The 18,592-nt window shown below is 42.0% G+C and overlaps 1 protein-coding gene across 3 annotated transcripts in view; it reads right to left on the bottom strand.

Moving 5' to 3' along the window:
* Positions 1-18,592, bottom strand: part of RAPGEF5 (Rap guanine nucleotide exchange factor 5) — a gene marked incomplete at both ends in the record, with an annotated part of 215,021 nt that overhangs the window by 17,121 nt on the left and 179,308 nt on the right. For all 3 annotated transcript variants that reach the window (XM_079711491.1, XM_079711493.1, XM_079711492.1), the window contains 5 exons: positions 2,551-2,641; positions 8,002-8,180; positions 10,135-10,257; positions 13,718-13,815; positions 17,385-17,534. In XM_079711491.1, coding sequence (XP_079567617.1) covers positions 2,551-2,641; positions 8,002-8,180; positions 10,135-10,257; positions 13,718-13,815; positions 17,385-17,534 — 641 coding nt within the window. The remainder of the gene's footprint in view (positions 1-2,550; positions 2,642-8,001; positions 8,181-10,134; positions 10,258-13,717; positions 13,816-17,384; positions 17,535-18,592) is intronic.

Raw genomic sequence — 18,592 nt, 5'->3', positions numbered from 1 at the left:
GGCTCATGGGCTCTAGAGCGCAGGCTCAGTAGTTGTGGTGCATGGGCTTAGCTGCTCCGTGGCATGTGGGATCTTCCTGGACCAGGGGTCGAACCCGTGTCTCCTGCATTGGCAGGCGGATTCTTAACCACTGCACCACCAGGGAAGCCCCAGCCTGCCTTTAACATGGTGAAGTGAAAAGCTAGATGCCTCAGAGTAAGTCACTCTGAATTTGAATTCTGCCCCTTTCTAGCTGTGTGTCTGCAGTGAGTCTCCACGTGGTCTGATTGAAATGGAGATAACTCATAGGAAGTGTATAGTCCATGGTCGGTGCTCAGCAAATTCCAGCTATTAACACTTATGACTGTTCTAGAAGATTTGTGAGATTTTCTGTTTCTAAAACAAATCAAAATAATGAGGTAAACCCCACAATAGACTTTTAAATTATTCAAAATTATCAAATTGATAATTTTGCATCTGGACAGCACACAGGTTGTTTGATCTGGCAGCTACTGTTACACACACCAATACACGTGTATTAATAAATGCAAGACAAATCAAATGAGAAAAGATAAAACACAGACATCTGCAACTGATGGCAATTGTTCCTCTGAGCTGCGTATCTTAGTCTGTTGGATATTCCACACGAACATCCCGGTGTCATCTCAAACTCAACATATCTAAAGCCAAACTTATCTACTCCAGGGGTCAGCCATGGGCCAAATCTGACCATCTGCTTTTGCAAATAAAGTTTTACTGGAGCACTGCCATGCTCATCATTTATCAACTAACCAGAGCTGCTCTTGCCCCTCAGTGACAGAGTTGAGTCACAGCAGTGGAGACCACATGGCCTGCACAGCCCAAAAATATTCACTATCTGGCTCTTTCCCCCAAATGTTTGTTGACCTCTGTCCTAGTTCTCAAACCGACTTCTTTTCCTACATTGCCTATTTAGGACAGTGTGATCACTTTCCAGGCCTAGAGACACGGAGCTCACTTCTGCGAGGGAGGCCCACCCCAATGCCCCCAGCAACTCCCCACTCAACTTCCAAGGCCCTGCTGCTTAAGGCTTTTCAGCCACCCTGAGACAGCATGATTCCTCCATTGCTCTGCTGGGGTCCCCCTGGAACCGGTTCAAGACCTCCTTGACCACCACACACCCTGTGCTAATCTGGCCACCTTCCATCTGCCACGGCACTGATGCAGAGCTGCGCACATGGCAGGCAGTCGCTGTGCACGTGAAATACACACCATGTGCGTTTCATTGAATTGTTCTCCTTTCAATGTTTGCAGATCAGGCCTTCTTTCCCGGTATAATTTAAAATACCAGTCTCCTCCCCGGACCCTTGCTAGCCACTTGTTTTCCTCCTGCTCTGATCAACTGTGGCTTTTTTTGCCCACCTCCTTGAATCTCATGAAGTGTGCACGCATCTGGTTTGCTTAACCAGAGATGCAAGCCTTCTGTTGCTTTTCTTTTGAACCCCTTTAAGGAGCACTGACCCTGACCCTCAGGTCACCACTGCGCATTCCATCAGAGTGTGGCCCCTGACGCAAAGAAGGTGAACCCCAAAGCTGCCCACAGACCATCGCTGAGATGGAATGTGAGAAAAACAATAGTTGGCCTGTCAGCTTCTCTCCTGCAGGAGTGTGAACTGGGGACCATGAAGAGTGCAGGGCAGGCAGGAAGAGCAGCTGAATCTGAGAGGGTGGGGAGAGGCCGAGGGAGCCGCAGCGAGCCACAAGCAGGCGGGACCCGTAAGAGAGAAGACTTGACGGTCAGAGAGAAAGGACGAGAGAGAGAAATGGTACGGGGAATTCGGTACGCAGTCAGTAGCGAATGGAGAGAGAAAGAAACGAAAGCCCAAAGAAAGAAGGTGTCGGGGTCATGGGGGAGGCAGAGGGCCCTACATCCGTGTCTGGCTACATGTAGGGACACCCCAGTTTCCATTCTTCCCACGTAGACCCTCAGAGTCCACGTTTCAGAACGTGCGCTGACTTGAGTGGCCCTCTGTCCTATCGAACCCAAACAGCCTTCATCATACAGCCCTGACAGGCAGAGCCAGGACTGGGGAGGCCTGAAACTTAAAACATTTTGTGGGCCCTCTTTAGGAAAAAAGAATATAAAATTACTTTTGCAGATTTCGTAAAGATATCCATCAACCACATGAACATACTGCCAGAGGCCCCACAAGTGAGAGGACTGGTAGCTTAACTTCATTAGCATCTCTGCAAATCTGCTTCTGGACACACAGGTGAGCTTTTGAAATGACCAACATGGAACTGTAACCATGCCATCACGGGAGAAAAGCAGAAAACTAATTCTAGCTGGGAAGCATTTTACAAGTTGTGTTTTTTCCATATATATTACAGAACCATTCTGAAGACCATTTGATGAAAATAGTTTCTGACGACTTGAGACACTAATTTTTTAACATTTTTTTCTAGTGCTACGTATCTCATTTAAACCATTTATTTTAAATAAAGACTGTTAGCTGGACCACTTCCCATACAGTTTTATTTGTCCCCAACCCGGCCCCAACTCCACCCTCCGTATGGACCCCCAGGGCTCACCTCCCAGGTCTGGGACAGCCGGCTGACAGAAGCAGTGTTGAGACCCATCACAATAGCAAAGAAAGAATTCAGGTTTCTCTGGGCTTTGCAGCTATGGAATAAAAGAAAGCAGAAGGCACTCTGAGGCAACATCCTTTCACCAGATGATCACAAAAGATAAAGCTGCCAAGACTCTCCCAGGCCACAGAGTTCAACCTCTAGGGCAGGGTTGAACTCTGCTCTGTGACCTACACAGTCCTGACTGTCCCTGTGGGATGGGGTGGTATCCCCTCAACACAAATGAAAGGATTCCAAATGCTTCCTTACCTTTAGGAAAACATCTGTGTTCTTGATACCCTCTGGATACTTCAAAAGATTCCTCCCTTTTAAAAATCTATTTTGGATGCATTGACAATTTCAACTGAAAGCTCTTACATTCCTATTTCTGTATATATCCCATACTCATCATAACAGCCCCTGATTCTGTATCTTTAATCTGTACGTTGTCTTTCTTTTTTGAGAAACAAGGCCCTCTTACCTCACAGGGCCCCCTCCCATGACATTTAGACATATTTTCTTTGCTCTCAACAAAATAGCTACTATGTTATGTATGTATTTAAAATATGGCATATATTATGGGGACGCTGTCTCACATTTCTCATTTAAGGAATAAAGGAAATAAAATGCAAAATAAGACCCTGTTGAGCTCCATTCACTCTGGAAGGTTATATGCTCTGCAGAACGTCAATCTTGCCCTTCAACTTAATCAGTCAAAACTCCATTAATTTTCAAAGCCAGAAGAGGGGCTTGATGCAGCAGAGGGAGGGCTGGCCTCCAGGTTGGCCGGAACAGCCTGTGAATTCCAGATATTCATTAATCTGGGATGTATTAGAAAACTACTTCTCTGAGGAAAGATTTAAAAATTTAAAAATTACCCTGACTTAATAATTAAATATGAAAAAAGATGAAAGTGCTTAGCAGTAAGCCAGAGGCATAAAAAGTACCCAGTGTGTGTTGATCGAGCTGCCCTCACCTGTCATCTCTTCCATGACATCTCCATCAATGTCTCAAATGGAATTTGGGAACAGTGTATATACAACTCTGTATCCCGACTTTTCAGTTTTATACCATGTTATATAACATATTATGGATTCTTCAACGTTATCATTAATGGTTATAGAACACTTCATTAAAAACCTATTTCATAACTTGTTTACTTATTCTCTTGTTGTAGACATTTAAACTATTTTCAATTCAATACAATTCAAATCAATGTAAAATGCTACAATAAATATCTTTTGTGAACAAAACTTTTTACTGTATTTATGATTTTCTAAAATTAAGTCAGACTTCCAGTCATTACATGATTGATCAAAAGCTATCATGACTTTAAAGGTTCTCAATACATATTAAAAACTTCTGTCTCTCAAAACTGTACTGATTTCCAGTCACACGGGTGTGTACAGGAACATTGATTCAGAACCAGGAAACTGTTTTCGGCTCTTAAAGTGGTAATATATAGAGGTGGCTGTGCCCTGGCCAGTCCTGCCTAAACCTGCCTGCTCCCAGAGCCAGCCTCATGGACTGGACACTGCCCAGTACAGCTGCGCGTGGGTATCAAGGCAGTGGGGGTCAGCCATTTGGGAGCATTTTGGAAATTCTAGCTCCATTAACAGGGGAACCTGGAAAGGCACTGCTGCCTATGCACCTAGTGTCCAAAATACCTGGGTGAACACAGTGTTGCAAGCCCCTCACTGCTGAGTCTCCACTGGGCATGGTCTGTTCCTTTCAGTCTTCCTGTCCAGCTTCGGACTCTGCCTATAGCTCCCCGGTAGGCAAGAGGACCTAAATTCAGTCTAATTGGCCCCTTTAGCTGGTTTCTGCCAACTGTCTCCTGGGGTAGACCCTGCTTGGTATATTCCATGAACAAACAAACAGGACACTTCCCTGGTCTATGGTTCAGAAATATTCCTGTTTCTGAGGAACTGGTGCCTAAAGGCATCAACACTACAACTCTGCTTCCCTTCCGCCACTCTCCCCTCATTCCACCCCTTCTGTCTCATCACACCCTGGCAAGTTCACACCAGCCAGAAGAGACGTGAGTCAGCTCCATCTCTTGATGTGATGATGCCAGGCTCCCCTGCCAAGACGCTGAGGTCAGCGAGAAGTGCCCCATTCTTATGCCAGAGGCACTGGATGCCCTCCCCTTATTCCCAGTCCTCCCACTTTACTGCATGATGGAAGCCCCACTGGTTCTGTCATGGCCCACCAGACATTTTTATACTCTGCCCATCACTCAAATGCAGAGTATACAGCAAGCCTTTGAGACAGCAACTGCCGGAGCTGAAAACAAGACTTTTCGGGGAAATCATTTTATTGTTAGTCATTATAAAAAGTTTATTATTCTTCTTTGTACTCAGAATCATTTATCTACACAAAATCTTAGATATAAGTCTCATCTTTTTATCTTTTATCTCCCCATAAACAATCTTCCTGGTTCAGATGTCTTTTTTAGTCATACTTAAAATTAAAAAAACAAAACCAAAAACCCACATATACCTAACACCTGAATCTGTAAAAAGAATAAAAGAATTAATATAGAAATGATTTCTCCATAAGACGAATTGATACAGTACAAATATGGGTTACCATTCCCATCTGGAATCTTCCTTTACCAAGGTTCATTCATTTCAAGGTAAGAACAGACTGACACTAAAACATTCCAGGTTTGTGTCAGTCTAACACTCCTTTGTGCAAGGAAATAAAATCCACTCAACCCACAGAGGTGGGGGGATGGGATTGGTAAGAAGGAAGGAAACATGAATATGCAAATAGGATGCCTTAGGCAGGGAAGACACTTCATGATCACGGACATGATTGTTTTCCCTTGGCTATTCCTACCAGTGTGATTATGAAGAATTTAACTTTATGTTTCTGTTGGCATTCTATTCTATGGGCCAGGGATAGAGACCAGTACAGCAAGCAATTCAAGAGCATGGGGCCATATGGAGAAGATGTGAATATACATATTTCATTTCCCTGAGGACAGATATAATCTTATACTGGGAACTAAGCTATGTGGTGTCATTTTACTCCTTAGGACACTCATGTCCCATTTCACCAAGTAACTGGCATTTATAAGAGAGTTTTTGATACCAAAGAGCCTCACATTTAAGAATGTCACAGGCTATTATAGAAAATGTACTGGCCAAACAAACAAAAAAGGAGCATTCATCATAAAAGTAGTCCAAGATTTAGGCATATCTGTTATCTACCTCTCCTTCCATCACCAGTCACATCAAACACCAGGTCAGGAACCGCCATTATCTCTCACCTAAGTAAACAAAATATCCTGCTTCTGGGGTCTCCTCACCAACAGTTCAGTCTATGTGCTACTTTCAGATCAACCTTCCTGAGGGACAACTTGGATCATATCCATCTCCTGCACAAAAACTTCCAAAGAATCCCTACCACCTTCTCAATTCAGTCTAAACTTTTCATTCTGAAATTCAACATCCTTTACAATTAGGTCCCATCTTCCTTTTTTTTTTTTTTTTGCAGGCCTCTCCCGTTGCGGAGCACAGGCTCCGGATGCGCAGGCTCAGCAGCCATGGCTCACGGGCCCAGCCGCTCCATGGCATGTGGGATCTTCCCGGACTGGGGCACGAACCCGTGTCCCCTGCATCGGCAGGTGGACTCTCAACCACTGCACCACCAGGGAAGCCCCCATCTTCCTTTTTAGATCAGTCTCCCACAACTTCCTTACAAGTACCTTCCACTCTGGCCAAACTGGATGAGCTTCCTTTCTCTGACCACATGCTCTCTGCCTCCGATGAACTTCTCCGCTTCTCTCTCATGAGTCTGACCTCCACGGACAGTGTGCTCTTTTGAATTCCTACCCAGAATTCAAACTGCTACTTTCTTCCAAATGGTTTTCTAATCCTCCTTTCCCACACCCTTGGCATATAAGCTTCCCATCCTCTAAAACCCCTGAAAGAATTTCATCTCATAATAGGGCACCCTCAGGTTCTATTTTGCAAATTAGACATTTGAGTTATAGAAAGTATCCCCCCAGCCGATTGGGTGCAGGCTCACTCTGATTTCCCCACAATACCCTGCGTGGATGTGCAAACGTTAATGAGTGATCAATACGTATTTCCTAAATATATTACACTGACATGTACTCAGAAACGGTTTGATATAAAAACTACTTTGAAAAACAAAGGGAAAAAAATGGGAAGACTGGAAGGTAGAAGGAACTGGGAAAGATTTTGATTCATGTTGCCTGTTTCTGTTGGGAAGCTGTCCCAAGAGTGGTTTCAGGATATTCATCTGGTATTTTAAGAGGTGCTCCCAGGAAGTTACTAGAATGTCATTCAACTGACTTTACTGAGTCACTGCTATTTACCAAGTTCAGTACCAGGCACCCCAGGTACAGTGATTGATTAGAAAATGGTCCCTGTCCTTTGGAAGCTAACACAGTCCACTGAAGGAATTCTATATAAAAAGGTAAGTTTAGGGCTTCCCTGGTGGTGCAGTGGCTGAGAGTCTGCCTGCCGATGCAGGGGACGTGGGTTCATGACCTGGTCCGGGAAGATCCCACATGCCGCGGAGCGGCTGGGCCCATGAGCCATGGCTGCTGAGCCTGCGCATCCGGAGCCTGTGCTCCGCAACGGGAGAGGCCACAGCAGTGAGAGGCCCGCGTACCGCAAAAAAAAAAAAAAAAAAAAGGTAAGTTTAATCAATATAATAAAGAAGTTTTTTAAAAAAGGAAAAAAAAGAAGCATGTGTGCATGGTAGGGGGAGGTCAGGGTAAGAAGGAGTTGACCCTGCATTTGAAAGTAAGGGATGATTTTAGGAAGGAAGCAACATACGACCTAGGTCTTGAAGAAGGATAGCAATTTGCTGGGTGGAAGTGGCCATTCTTGGCAGAGCTAACAACACATGTCCAGGCTTGGATGATGGTGTGCATGGGAAAGGGAGAGCCATTTAGAGTGGCTGCAGCATGGGGTGAGGCTCAGAGGTCAGGTGCAACCAGACGGTGCAGGGCCTGCTAAGGAGTTTGCAAAGTTCATACTCTGGGCATCAAGGAGCCAAAAGCAGAATCTTGAAATGCATCTGACTTTCAATGGTTCTCACCCCCCTCACACCACCTTCCCCCATTTTCCTAACCTACTGTAGCTCACCTGGCTACAAGGGTGATTTAGCTGCACAATGGGGCAGGTGTGCACTGCCTGCTTTTTTCTACAGCATACAGCAGAGTGCTTTGGTCTAGTATTTTGACATTTATTTTAAGATATAAATACTTCAAAGGTGAAGACAGAAACATTCAAAAACAGACCTTTTCAATCATTTGGTCACTTAACTCAATAGTACCCTTTTGCATCTCATCCCTTCTTATCATCCCAAGGAAAATAATGTACCCTCTCAAAGAGAGGAGAAGAATTGCATTTTTTACCACTAGAAACTCACTGAGCAGCAATTTTGATGAATTTTTTCACCAGCTGCACTCTCTTGCCCAGTTGGCTGCAGAGCAGAATCTCCGTGGCCACCCAGAGCTGGACTTCATTGCATCTCTGGAGCAGGAGGCTCAGGTTCACTGTATGCTCCCCACTTCCTTGTCGGCTGAACGTGAAGTAGATCAGCTCTTGCTGAAAGACAATGTATTCATACAAGTGTTTATTGTTGTAGCACAGAGTCAAGTTGATACAAAATTCAATTCATTTTTTTTTTTTTTTTTTTTTTTTTTTTTTTTTTTTCTGTACGTGGGCCTCTCACTGCTGTGGCCTCTCCCGTTGCGGAGCACAGGCTCCGGACACACACAGGCTCCGCGGCCATGGCTCGCGGGCCCAGCCGCTCCGCGGCATGTGGGATCTTCCGGGATCGGGGCACGAACCCGTGTCCCCTGCATCGGCAGGCGGACTCTCAACCACTGCGCCACCAGGGAAGCCCCTCAATTCATTTTTAAGAGCTACTTCAGGTAGGCACTGTCATATCATAACATGTTAGCTTTAACAGATAACAATATATTAAATTCAAGATAATTTATCTTGACTTCCAGAAATGCCTTCACACAGAAGCCTTACATAAATGTAATTTTTTAGAATGCAAGGATGACACTTTTCGTGAAAACCTAAGATATTCTGAAGTTTAGGTCACAGGCTGAATCAAATCCAAACTTCCCAAACTTGTTCTATAAGCAACTTCAAGTGCAAATGACTATCATTACATTAGACCCTCACAGGTAGGTTCTCTAGACAAGGGTTCTTACATTTCAGTGTGAATCCAAATCACCTGGAGGCCTGTTAAAGCACAGATTGCTGGGCCCCACCCTCCAACTTTTCTGGGTCAGTAGGTCTGTGCTCTGGCCAAAATCTGCATGTCTAACAAGCTCCCAGGCGTGCTGATGACGCTGGTCTGGGTACCCACTCTTTGAGAACCACTGACATAAGACATTGTCAAATCACAGAAAGAGAGCAAGATTAGGACAAGGTACAAAACTGACAAAATCGAGTCAGACCAGTAACTAGTGACACAGACTGACCATATGCAAAGCAATGGAAGAGATGTGTTTCTAACCGAAGGGGTGTGCATGTATATTTTACAGGAGTAATTCACATTCTCCTATTGCATAAGCACATAAGCAGGGACACATCCCACTCTACTACCATTTGCAAAGTCACAAGTCATTTAGCTTGAATGAGTTCACTACTTGCTCAAATTTAGATCATCAGGTTGGAATGTCGTCAGTGAGAAAATATGAGGACATTTAAAAAACGTTCCAAAGTGAAAGTGAAGCTTGGGGGTCCCTAAATTGGGCACGAGTTCCTTCTTCAGGAGGAAAGGCCTTCTTGTAATGAAACATTTCACTACACAGCAAAGCAAATGCAACATACTGTAGCACAGAGCTGCCTCATTTGTCATCTCCTGATTCCTGTGAGCCTCTCCACCAGCTATATTTATTCACCAGATGTCAGTAGCATGTTGCCCCTCATCTACTGTTTTATAAATGTTTAAGCTGTCCTCAAGGGAGAGGTTGATGGACATACAAATTTGAAATATATCTCAAAATTTTCAATAGAGTACTTGAAGTCTTTCAGCATAGTCTAAATGTATAGAATGTTCTTGGGAATGTGTGAGTGTGTGTGCATGTAGGTACATACATAAATGTGTTTCTCATATAAGTACTGTAAAGCTCTGTAAAGCTCATGGAAAAATAAAAATGTCAATATCAAAGGTATCAAATGTAAAATGTCTCTTCGACCCCACTAGACCTTCATATATATATATATATATATATATATATATGAATACACGTTTTCAAACAAAAAATAGCATATTTATACTACATTAACACAAATATCCGATTGTACAATATTAGGTGCAAATAAAGCATGATCATGTATTCTGATTTTCCTAGGTTTGGGTCAGTCTTTTAATATATTTAAAGTCCCCAAATATTTTTGGGCCATGGTATCCTAAAGCATAACTAGATCACCAGATGATGGATCTTCTTAAAACCCAGTCACACACAAATATTCTTCAAAAAGAATTCACAATTATACTGGCACAAGCATTTATTTGATTATTTCCCTCCTTACTTACCTCATGAATTGAATTGAAGAGGCTCCAATCAAAATTCATTAATTCCAGAGCAATATCCCAAGTGTTCATTCCCAAAATCCTAATCGACCTTTGCTGTGATTCTTCATTTTCTGCAAAAGGATTCTAAAGTGACAGACAAAAGTAAAAGAATCCTCAGTAAATTCCGAAATATTTGGCACTGAATTGGCTGGCTATCGAAAGGCATTAGAAGCCCACATTAGAAAAAAAATCTTGTCTGAGCGCACTTAATATTTTCCCTGTCTGTTCACTTTCAGTGAGTTACAACCAATTTAGCAAACAGCCTTGGAAGCCGTAGAATGTGATCAATGATACTTCACTGAGTTGCCCCTCCCCCCGACACACACACACACACACACACACACACACACACACACACACACACACACACACACACAAATCTGATTATAAAACACTGCCCCCGGCAGACAACATAATGAAAGTGAAAGCCCTGAAGTCATTTTGGCTTCTGGTAAGAATTAATGTGCCAGCAGGGTTAGTATAAAAACAAACAAAAGAAATGTCACAGTGCACTTCAATAAAGACAGACATGGCTTTTACAGAAAATATGTTTGACGAGTCTCATCCCAGACATACATTTACAAATTTTATTAAAATGCCCATGGAAAGCAAAAAAAAAAAAAAAAAAAAAAAAATTTTAAACAGGAAATAAAAAATAAGTTACTTCATTTATACCATGGTGGATGATTATTTTAAACTTTTTTTTAAAGGGAATAGTTTTTTGTTTGTTTTTTAATTAATTAATTTATTTATTTATTTATTTTTGGCTGTGTTGGGTCTTTGTTTCTGTGCGAGGGCTTTCTCTAGTTGCGGCAAGCAGGGGCCATTCTTATCGCAGTGCGCAGGCCTCTATCGCGGCCTCTCTTGTTCCGGAGCACAGGCTCCAGACGCGCAGGCTCAGTAATTGTGGCTCACGGGCCTAGTTGCTCCGTGGCATGTGGGATCTTCCCAAACCAGGGCTCGAACCCGTGTCCCCTGCATTGGCAGGCAGATTCTCAACCACTGCGCCACCAGGGAAGCCCAATGGATGATTATTTTAAAGTATCAATTGCTTTCCCTATACAAATGGATATGAGTTTGGTAATAATAGTATTTCCTTAAAATCTGACATAAAATTATTAAATGCCACCACAATTTTAAATCTATTGTCACTGTTAAATGTATTAAAATTATCTGGCACCTTTTAAAAATATTTGGTATTTTCTAATTAAGATATAAATTCTCCCATCTGACTTGAACAGTTAATGACGTTAAAATAGTTAATGACTTGGGGAAAAAAAGAAGGGGACTCTGCAAAAATAAATGCCGTAGCAGGATAAAGGGAATATTTCAGAATCCAAATATTAGTCTCTATTTTTTGAACTGCAAAATAAATTATTAGCATTTTCGATTCTTATATTTATGTAAAGGTTTCCTAATTTAAAAAAATGACAAAAGACCTTCACAGGCTTTTCCACAGACTTGATTCTCTTCAGAGTAGGTTTAGGTACAAATTGTCCCTGTACCCCCCGTGTGGATATGGGGTGGAGCTCAGTAAGGGCTGAATGAATGATGTGCATGCAAACACTGAGATGGGGGAAAGCCCAGGTTTCTCAGGGATTGGTCTGGCTAGATTGGGACCAGATGGACACCAGGCTGCACTGCAGACATTCAAAGAGCCACGAGTTGGGAAGTAAAACAGATCTCTGCTTAGTAATTTGGAGGTGTAAGGGTATTTTCACTTGGCTTTTTATCTCTCCTACTTTCTCCCTAAATGTGCCCCTTATCCTGGCACTGCCCTCTGGTTACTCAAGGTAGTCCACTGCCTTCTCCAAGAAACACTTTCTATTTCTCTATTCCATTCATTCAGGGCTATGATTCCTGCATTCCACGAAGGCTAATCTATGCACAAGCACAGTGCATATGAGTGGTTTCACATGTTATCCTTCCCTTACAATGTTCCATTTCAACTGAAATCTTTTGGAGATGAAATCACCTAAACTTTGATTCCAATGGGAAATTTGTAGGTGGTGCAAAAAGCTGGTGGGGGAAGCATCCGAGTACAGGATAGCATCTGGCTCAACTCGGAATTCACAGCACCTGTTTATCCCACAGGACACTGCCCCAGGCCTGCCCTCTACTCTTCCGAGGCCCTCGACCGCAGCAGAAGAGCGCCCTGGGAGCGCATACGAGGGAACTGTATAAGGAGTCTGTGTGTGGTGGATGAGGGCTCGGGGGTGGGAGACAATTAGAGTGTGGGTCCTTCCATCACCAGGAGCCTAGGGCAACTGCATATTAGATTCTCCTCCTTCACAGGGTGCGGGGGAGGGCAGCGGGCAGTCACATCAATCTCATTATTTACTCAAAGATGCTGTGCAGCATTCTGTCTGTCAAGTTTCACTGGTGGAATTATATCGTGTATAGACACAGGCCTGGAGACCTGCAGAAGGACACCCAGAATCGGGAAATCCCAAGTAAGACAAAGGGTTTTCCCTCTCCTTTTCTCCCTCATGATGTACAAGGAGGAAGGTGCAGGAGCTCCAGAGTCAAATATAACTGGAATGAAATCCTAGCCCTCTCCCTGGCTTGGCTGTGGGAAGCTAGAGTAAGTCACTCAGCCTCTCTGAACTTCGGAAGGTTAAATGACATACTGTATATAAATTACTTAGTACATACGTGTCCGGTAGAAAGTGTGACGATAACAGTGACTAATGTCATTATGGTAGCTTGATATCTTGCAGATACTTTTACATAAGATACTTTTATTATAAGCAGTTTTGGTTAACCCACATGGTATACAGATTCCTCCATTATATATACAACAGGAGTCAGCTGGAAAGACCCATCCTTGTGAGGACTCCATGGAACAGACCAGGACCATGAGTCTGGATGACACAATTACGATCTGGTACAGCCCACTTTTTATGGGTGATGGATCTGAGGCCTGACCCTACCGTTGAGAAAGCAACCATGAGACCGAGGTTTTTAGGAACAACAACAAATCATCTAGTTAGGCCTAAGTGTTCTTAAATTTAGGACGGAAAATAACATACAGTGTGGGTTCTATACTTCTTCATACACTTACACTTCAGTGGCATCTGATGTTGCACTGTTACGTGCCATTTTACACAGGGAAGGCTAACCATCCACCTTTTCTTCAAAGGAATGGCACACTCAAAGTGTACCCAGTGGACAGAAACTAAGGACAGAGTCTCTTTCCCTTTAAATCCACACAGGATGCGTTCCTCAGCCTAACCTCCATGTATCCACCAAAAAAAGAAGAATGGAATTAAGACTCCATCAGAGAAAGAGTCACATCTCTCAAATCCCTTGTTTCCGAGGGACTCAGAGAGAAATAGCGTTTGACTTAGGAGGGGTTGAAAGTCCCTAAAGATGGGCCTGCCTTTGATTTGCAAAAGCAGTGTTGTTTGAAAAGTGTATTGTTGACTACAGGAGGAAACAGCTTGATGTATTTTTCTAACATTCATTTCAAAACATACAAATACATGTTCTCAGTCTGACATTTGTGTCTGTGTGTTTCAAGTACAAGGCTAAAGGTACTCACCAAAGTGTCAGCCAGGTCTTTCCGATAGACATATATCCGACCAGATGCTTCAAGGGATTTGGAGATGGCCAAGTCATTTGGCTGAAGTTCATGCTTTTCTTTATTTACAAAAAAGAGTAATTAGAAACACAAGAACACCTAGTAGGCATTCACAGTACATCTAAAGAGTGAAATTTGCCAAAGAAAAATATTTAAAAGTAAATGGGATGTGAAGTAGATTTAATTCAGTTCTGCATACGCTATACAACGATACCAGATAATCAATGCTCATTATCCATAAAGAGGTACCCTCTTGTGATTCATTCTTATAATAATATTTAGTCATTCTTTACACACAACAGCTTAGGGAAGAAAGTAAAATTCATTCATAATCCCACCACTCTAAAGTAACCATATGATAGTAGTATTGGTAACAGTTGAGTATATTTCCATCCTGATCTTTATGTAGATATGTGTGTGCACACATGTACATATGGTCACAATTATTACTTATATGTTTGCATTAATAATCACTATAGATATATGTATTTGTAATTATTCCTTATGTGGTTTTATATTCCTATTTTAAGTACTTACCCACTTGTCAAAATTATTTATAATGTCATGTCATGTGTAACTGGTTATATAACAGTCTATTACGCCATCATTTAATCTTTCCTCTGTTGTTGAACATTTAATGGTTTCCAGTTTTTTTGGGTCATATAAATTAGATAGCGAGAACCATGCTGAATACTAGCACAGGGACCAGCACGAAACAGGGGTTTGATAAATGGGATCTATTATTACAGCAGCCATATATATATTGCCAAAGTCAACATCTTTGTGCATAAATCTTTGGCTGCTTATAGATGATTTTCTTAATATAGATTCCCAGTAGTGGAATTCCTAGGTCAAAGCGAAGGAACATTTTCAAAGTTTTTGATACAAGCTGCCAAACTGCTTTTCAATTCTTACACCCACCAACGCTCACCATTCCTTTGAATAAGTTTACGGTTTTGCTAAAATCAAAAATAGATTCTCAGTTTACTTTGTATTTCTTGACTACTAGTAAAGGTGAATATTTTCACCTATTCTTTTTTTTTTCATCTATTCTTCTTCTATTTTATTCCCCTATTGTTCCTGTCCTTTGGCCATTTTTCTACCATAGTTGGACTGTTATAACACAATAGGCTTCTCATAGAAAAATGTCCTCCCCCCACCTACAAGATGCAGATGGGAATCGACCAAAGTGATACTCAACTTTAATCCACTGTGACATAATCAGCTTCTCCTAAGGTAGCCCTCCAGTTACCCAGCATGGTTGTAAATACAATATGCCACATCTCTTTTTCTAGATAACTTAATCAGTTCAAGTGCCAGATTTTGTTTTGAACATTTCTGTTTGATACAGAGTACACAAGTGATACTCGAATACATTCTTTATGGCCCAGCATTGCAAAGATCAGTAGTATTTGTCATGTCGGGCTGTTGACGTCGGCAGTAAATGGTCCCACATGGCCAGGCTCTGACGTTCTTCTATCTCCTCCCTCTTTAGCTACAATTTCTTGCAACCCTCTGTGTGCCCATACATACCTTAAATCTGGCTTTATAAGAGCCATTCTGCATTTGCTATGGAATTTGCATTCTGCAAATGCCATGGCTTTCAGACAGTAATTTTTCCATTTGCTAAGAAGTGTTTTTCTTACTTTCAGATTTGTCACTACACCATGAATGATGAAAAGTGATAGGATTTTAAGCTCTGAGTAACTGGGTAGGTTTCTGTTACTACATACATATATACCTAACTTGGGTACAAAACAGCTAGAAACCAACTGAAAGCTGTGAGGGTAATACTACCAGTCCTTTTAGAAAAGTCCACAAAACCTATAACATGGCCAACATCTCTAAACTTTTTTTAACAAAAAGAAAATAACTGTAGATCTCACTGTCATTTCATTTTGATGTAGCATTTAAAACATTTATTAAAAATTACGTAACTAGAGCAAGGAATACATTAAGCTCTGTGGGCTTTTTTTCTTCATAAGAACATTATTGCTTGGGGGATATGAAGCTGCACGCAGAAAGGTTCTTAACAGACAAAACTACTAATTGATGGAAAGTGACGGCATATTTCCAAACCTGTGAGATAATTCAAGAGATAAACTGATATTGCTAGGGATGATTAGCTATGAGTCTATACACATTAGAACGACAGATGAATCTAACAGAGTGTAAAAATCGTATTTCACAGCTATCAAATAGATAATGGGTAGTAAAAGACCCACTCATTAATTCCCAGATTCACGTGTGGCCCTGGGCCGACTCTGAGTCAGCCTCCAAGGGGATGTGGGTCTCAGCTGTGCCACCAGGTTCTCTCAGGGTCCTTCTTTCTCCAGCACCTTCTGTCTGCATGGGGACCCAATGATTACTTTCTGTTATGGTATTGCCTTGAGAGGCAAATGCTGATTTTGATGAAGCTTAATACTGTTTAGAATCATTTAATATCTTTGGTCACTTAAAATTAATATACAAATATCATATTTATCTGGAATACCTAATATATTTTATTAAACATTCAACTACTCCCAGATTAAAATTCACGTAGTCCACGTTTCTGAAATTTTTGCTCTTTTTCTTAAGAGAATGTTTTGATGGGATGCACAACGCTCAGGGAGAGGAAGGAGTGACTCACTTAACTAGGACAGGGGAGATGGGCTGTATTTGTTTGAATATGTAATCAACTAGCTTGTAGGCCCATTTTACCTGCCTCTGAGTAACAAAGCGAAAGAGGCAATGTTCCATCACATAATGCTTTCGCATCAAGTACAATACATTCTGATCTTCTTCTGACTCTAGAATGATAACAAAGGGTAAACAGGAATGCCCTTTATCTGCTCCCCTCTCCCCGGCCCGCCCCATCTCTGGCTGATTAGTTTACACAGTACTCCCATTTTTCAACTACTGGGACTAAGTCACTTTCTTTGTATTTTTCTCAGGGTTAATGAGATATTAAATAAAGATCGTAAGCCAAAAAAGGAGGCCAGTGACACTGAGATCTGACAGGCTCCAGTGAAAACGCAGGGGTCTGTTCAGGTCACACAGATCAATAGTATCAGCTTGTAATCTGTGTGATCTTATTCAAAACAGACAATAAACCATTCTCTGAGGATAAATAAGGCCCAACAGAGGCAAAAACTATAACCAGGGCTCACTCCCCATGTCTGCCTGAAGGAACACTGCCTGTGAGCTTTCGGCTTATTGTACAGTTTTTATTTCCTTCAATAGGGAGTCTTTAAGTATTAAACTGTCAGCCAGCAAAATGACTAGTTCAAGGCTGCCTTTCTTTTTTCTTCGGAAAGTAATTTCATCCTTTAGCAATTTCCCAAGTTAATTTAAATATGAAAACAGAAGGCTTATCTAGAGTACAAAATATGTAAAGCTTTATAATATATTTCAAAACACTGGCGCGCCTCTCTGTTCAGTTCTTGGGGAGGAAATTCAGTATCCAACAGTACCCAACTGTTGTCATGGAAACACCTCTGGTAGGCGGCTTCTTATTGTTAGAGTGCTCATCCAGCTGCAGACCCAGAAGGGACGCGCTGCACGTTTACTCCATAAAAATGTCAACTCTCTCCTTCTGGAGGCAATCCAGTGAAAGATTAATATTCAAAGACAGAAAATAATTTACCCCCAGAGAATGTGACGGCTACCAGAGCCAGATCCTCTTCCGCATGCTGGATCTTTTCCGCCACAACTCTCAGGATCTCTTGGGCTGTACTGGAAACTTTTGCCTTCACGCTGACATAGGAGTGCTCCGTTATATACACGTGACAGAAAACTGCATGAGGTGAAAGAACTGTGAGTAGACAGAGAACAACTGTGGCCATAAGGTACAGACTTTTCACCCATATCAAGGCACCCACCACACTATTCCCTGTAGTACAGAGCAGACACAGCTAGATTTACATATATATGTGTGCACACGGGTGCCTGAGGGCACAGCAATGCGAGCTTGCACACACATGAGATGGAGACGTGATAAAGCTGCTGAGCAAGGTGGAGTAGTGCTTAAGCATCCCATACTGTAGTGAGAGACCCACATCATGCAAAAGCATCTGCTCAGGGTAGAGGCAGCCTGGCCACAACACAGTGGGATCTGTGCACCAGGGACTAGACCTCGGAGTCCCTTCTTTGAGGGTTACTGTGATCTCCCAAAGCAGTCTATTAAAGCGTCTAATTCAAACATTTTCGTTTTACACTTCACCTCTGGGCAGGCACAGTGGCTCAGTAAAGACCACCACATTTTGTTATTTGAATTCTCATAAGCTTATCTTAAAAATCTGTCACTTGCTATGGTTTTTGGCTTCAGCCTTCTTGCTCATCTAAGAATGAACCTCCTCCGCGCGCCATCCCTCCACCCATATCAAGGTGGTAGTGAGTTTAGTTTTCAAATGGAGGTTACGTTTCCAGCCTTTTTAATTTCCTTTTTCTTGTCTGTGGTACTAATCATTATTACTAGGACATTATCACTATCAGGGTGAATGGGCCCTGGAAAAAATGTTTCTTTATGATTTAATAGCAGAAACTGTAGCAATGGAAATAACTGACACGTTATTTGTCTCTTGTATCAGCCACTCTGAATGTATAAAACACCAGCTTCTTTACTAAAGACAGAAGGACAATAATATACTTATTCTTCTCTTCTAGATTGCAAAACAAACAAAAAAAAAATGGGGAGTGCAGGTCCTAGAGAAATTTCATATGCAATTTAAATGGCACCACAAAAATATACCCAGGAATGTTTGCACAGAAATGCAAGTGAAGCAAAAGACAAACTATGGGTTTACTAGTACAAACCTCAAAGTAAACATGCCATCAAGAGGCACTGACAGTATT

This window comes from Hyperoodon ampullatus, assembly GCF_949752795.1.
Source record: "Hyperoodon ampullatus genome assembly, chromosome: 9".
Classification (NCBI taxonomy): domain Eukaryota; kingdom Metazoa; phylum Chordata; class Mammalia; order Artiodactyla; family Ziphiidae; genus Hyperoodon; species Hyperoodon ampullatus.
The sequence above is the reverse complement of the archived record's forward strand: the minus strand, read 5'-3'. Positions and strand labels throughout refer to the sequence as shown.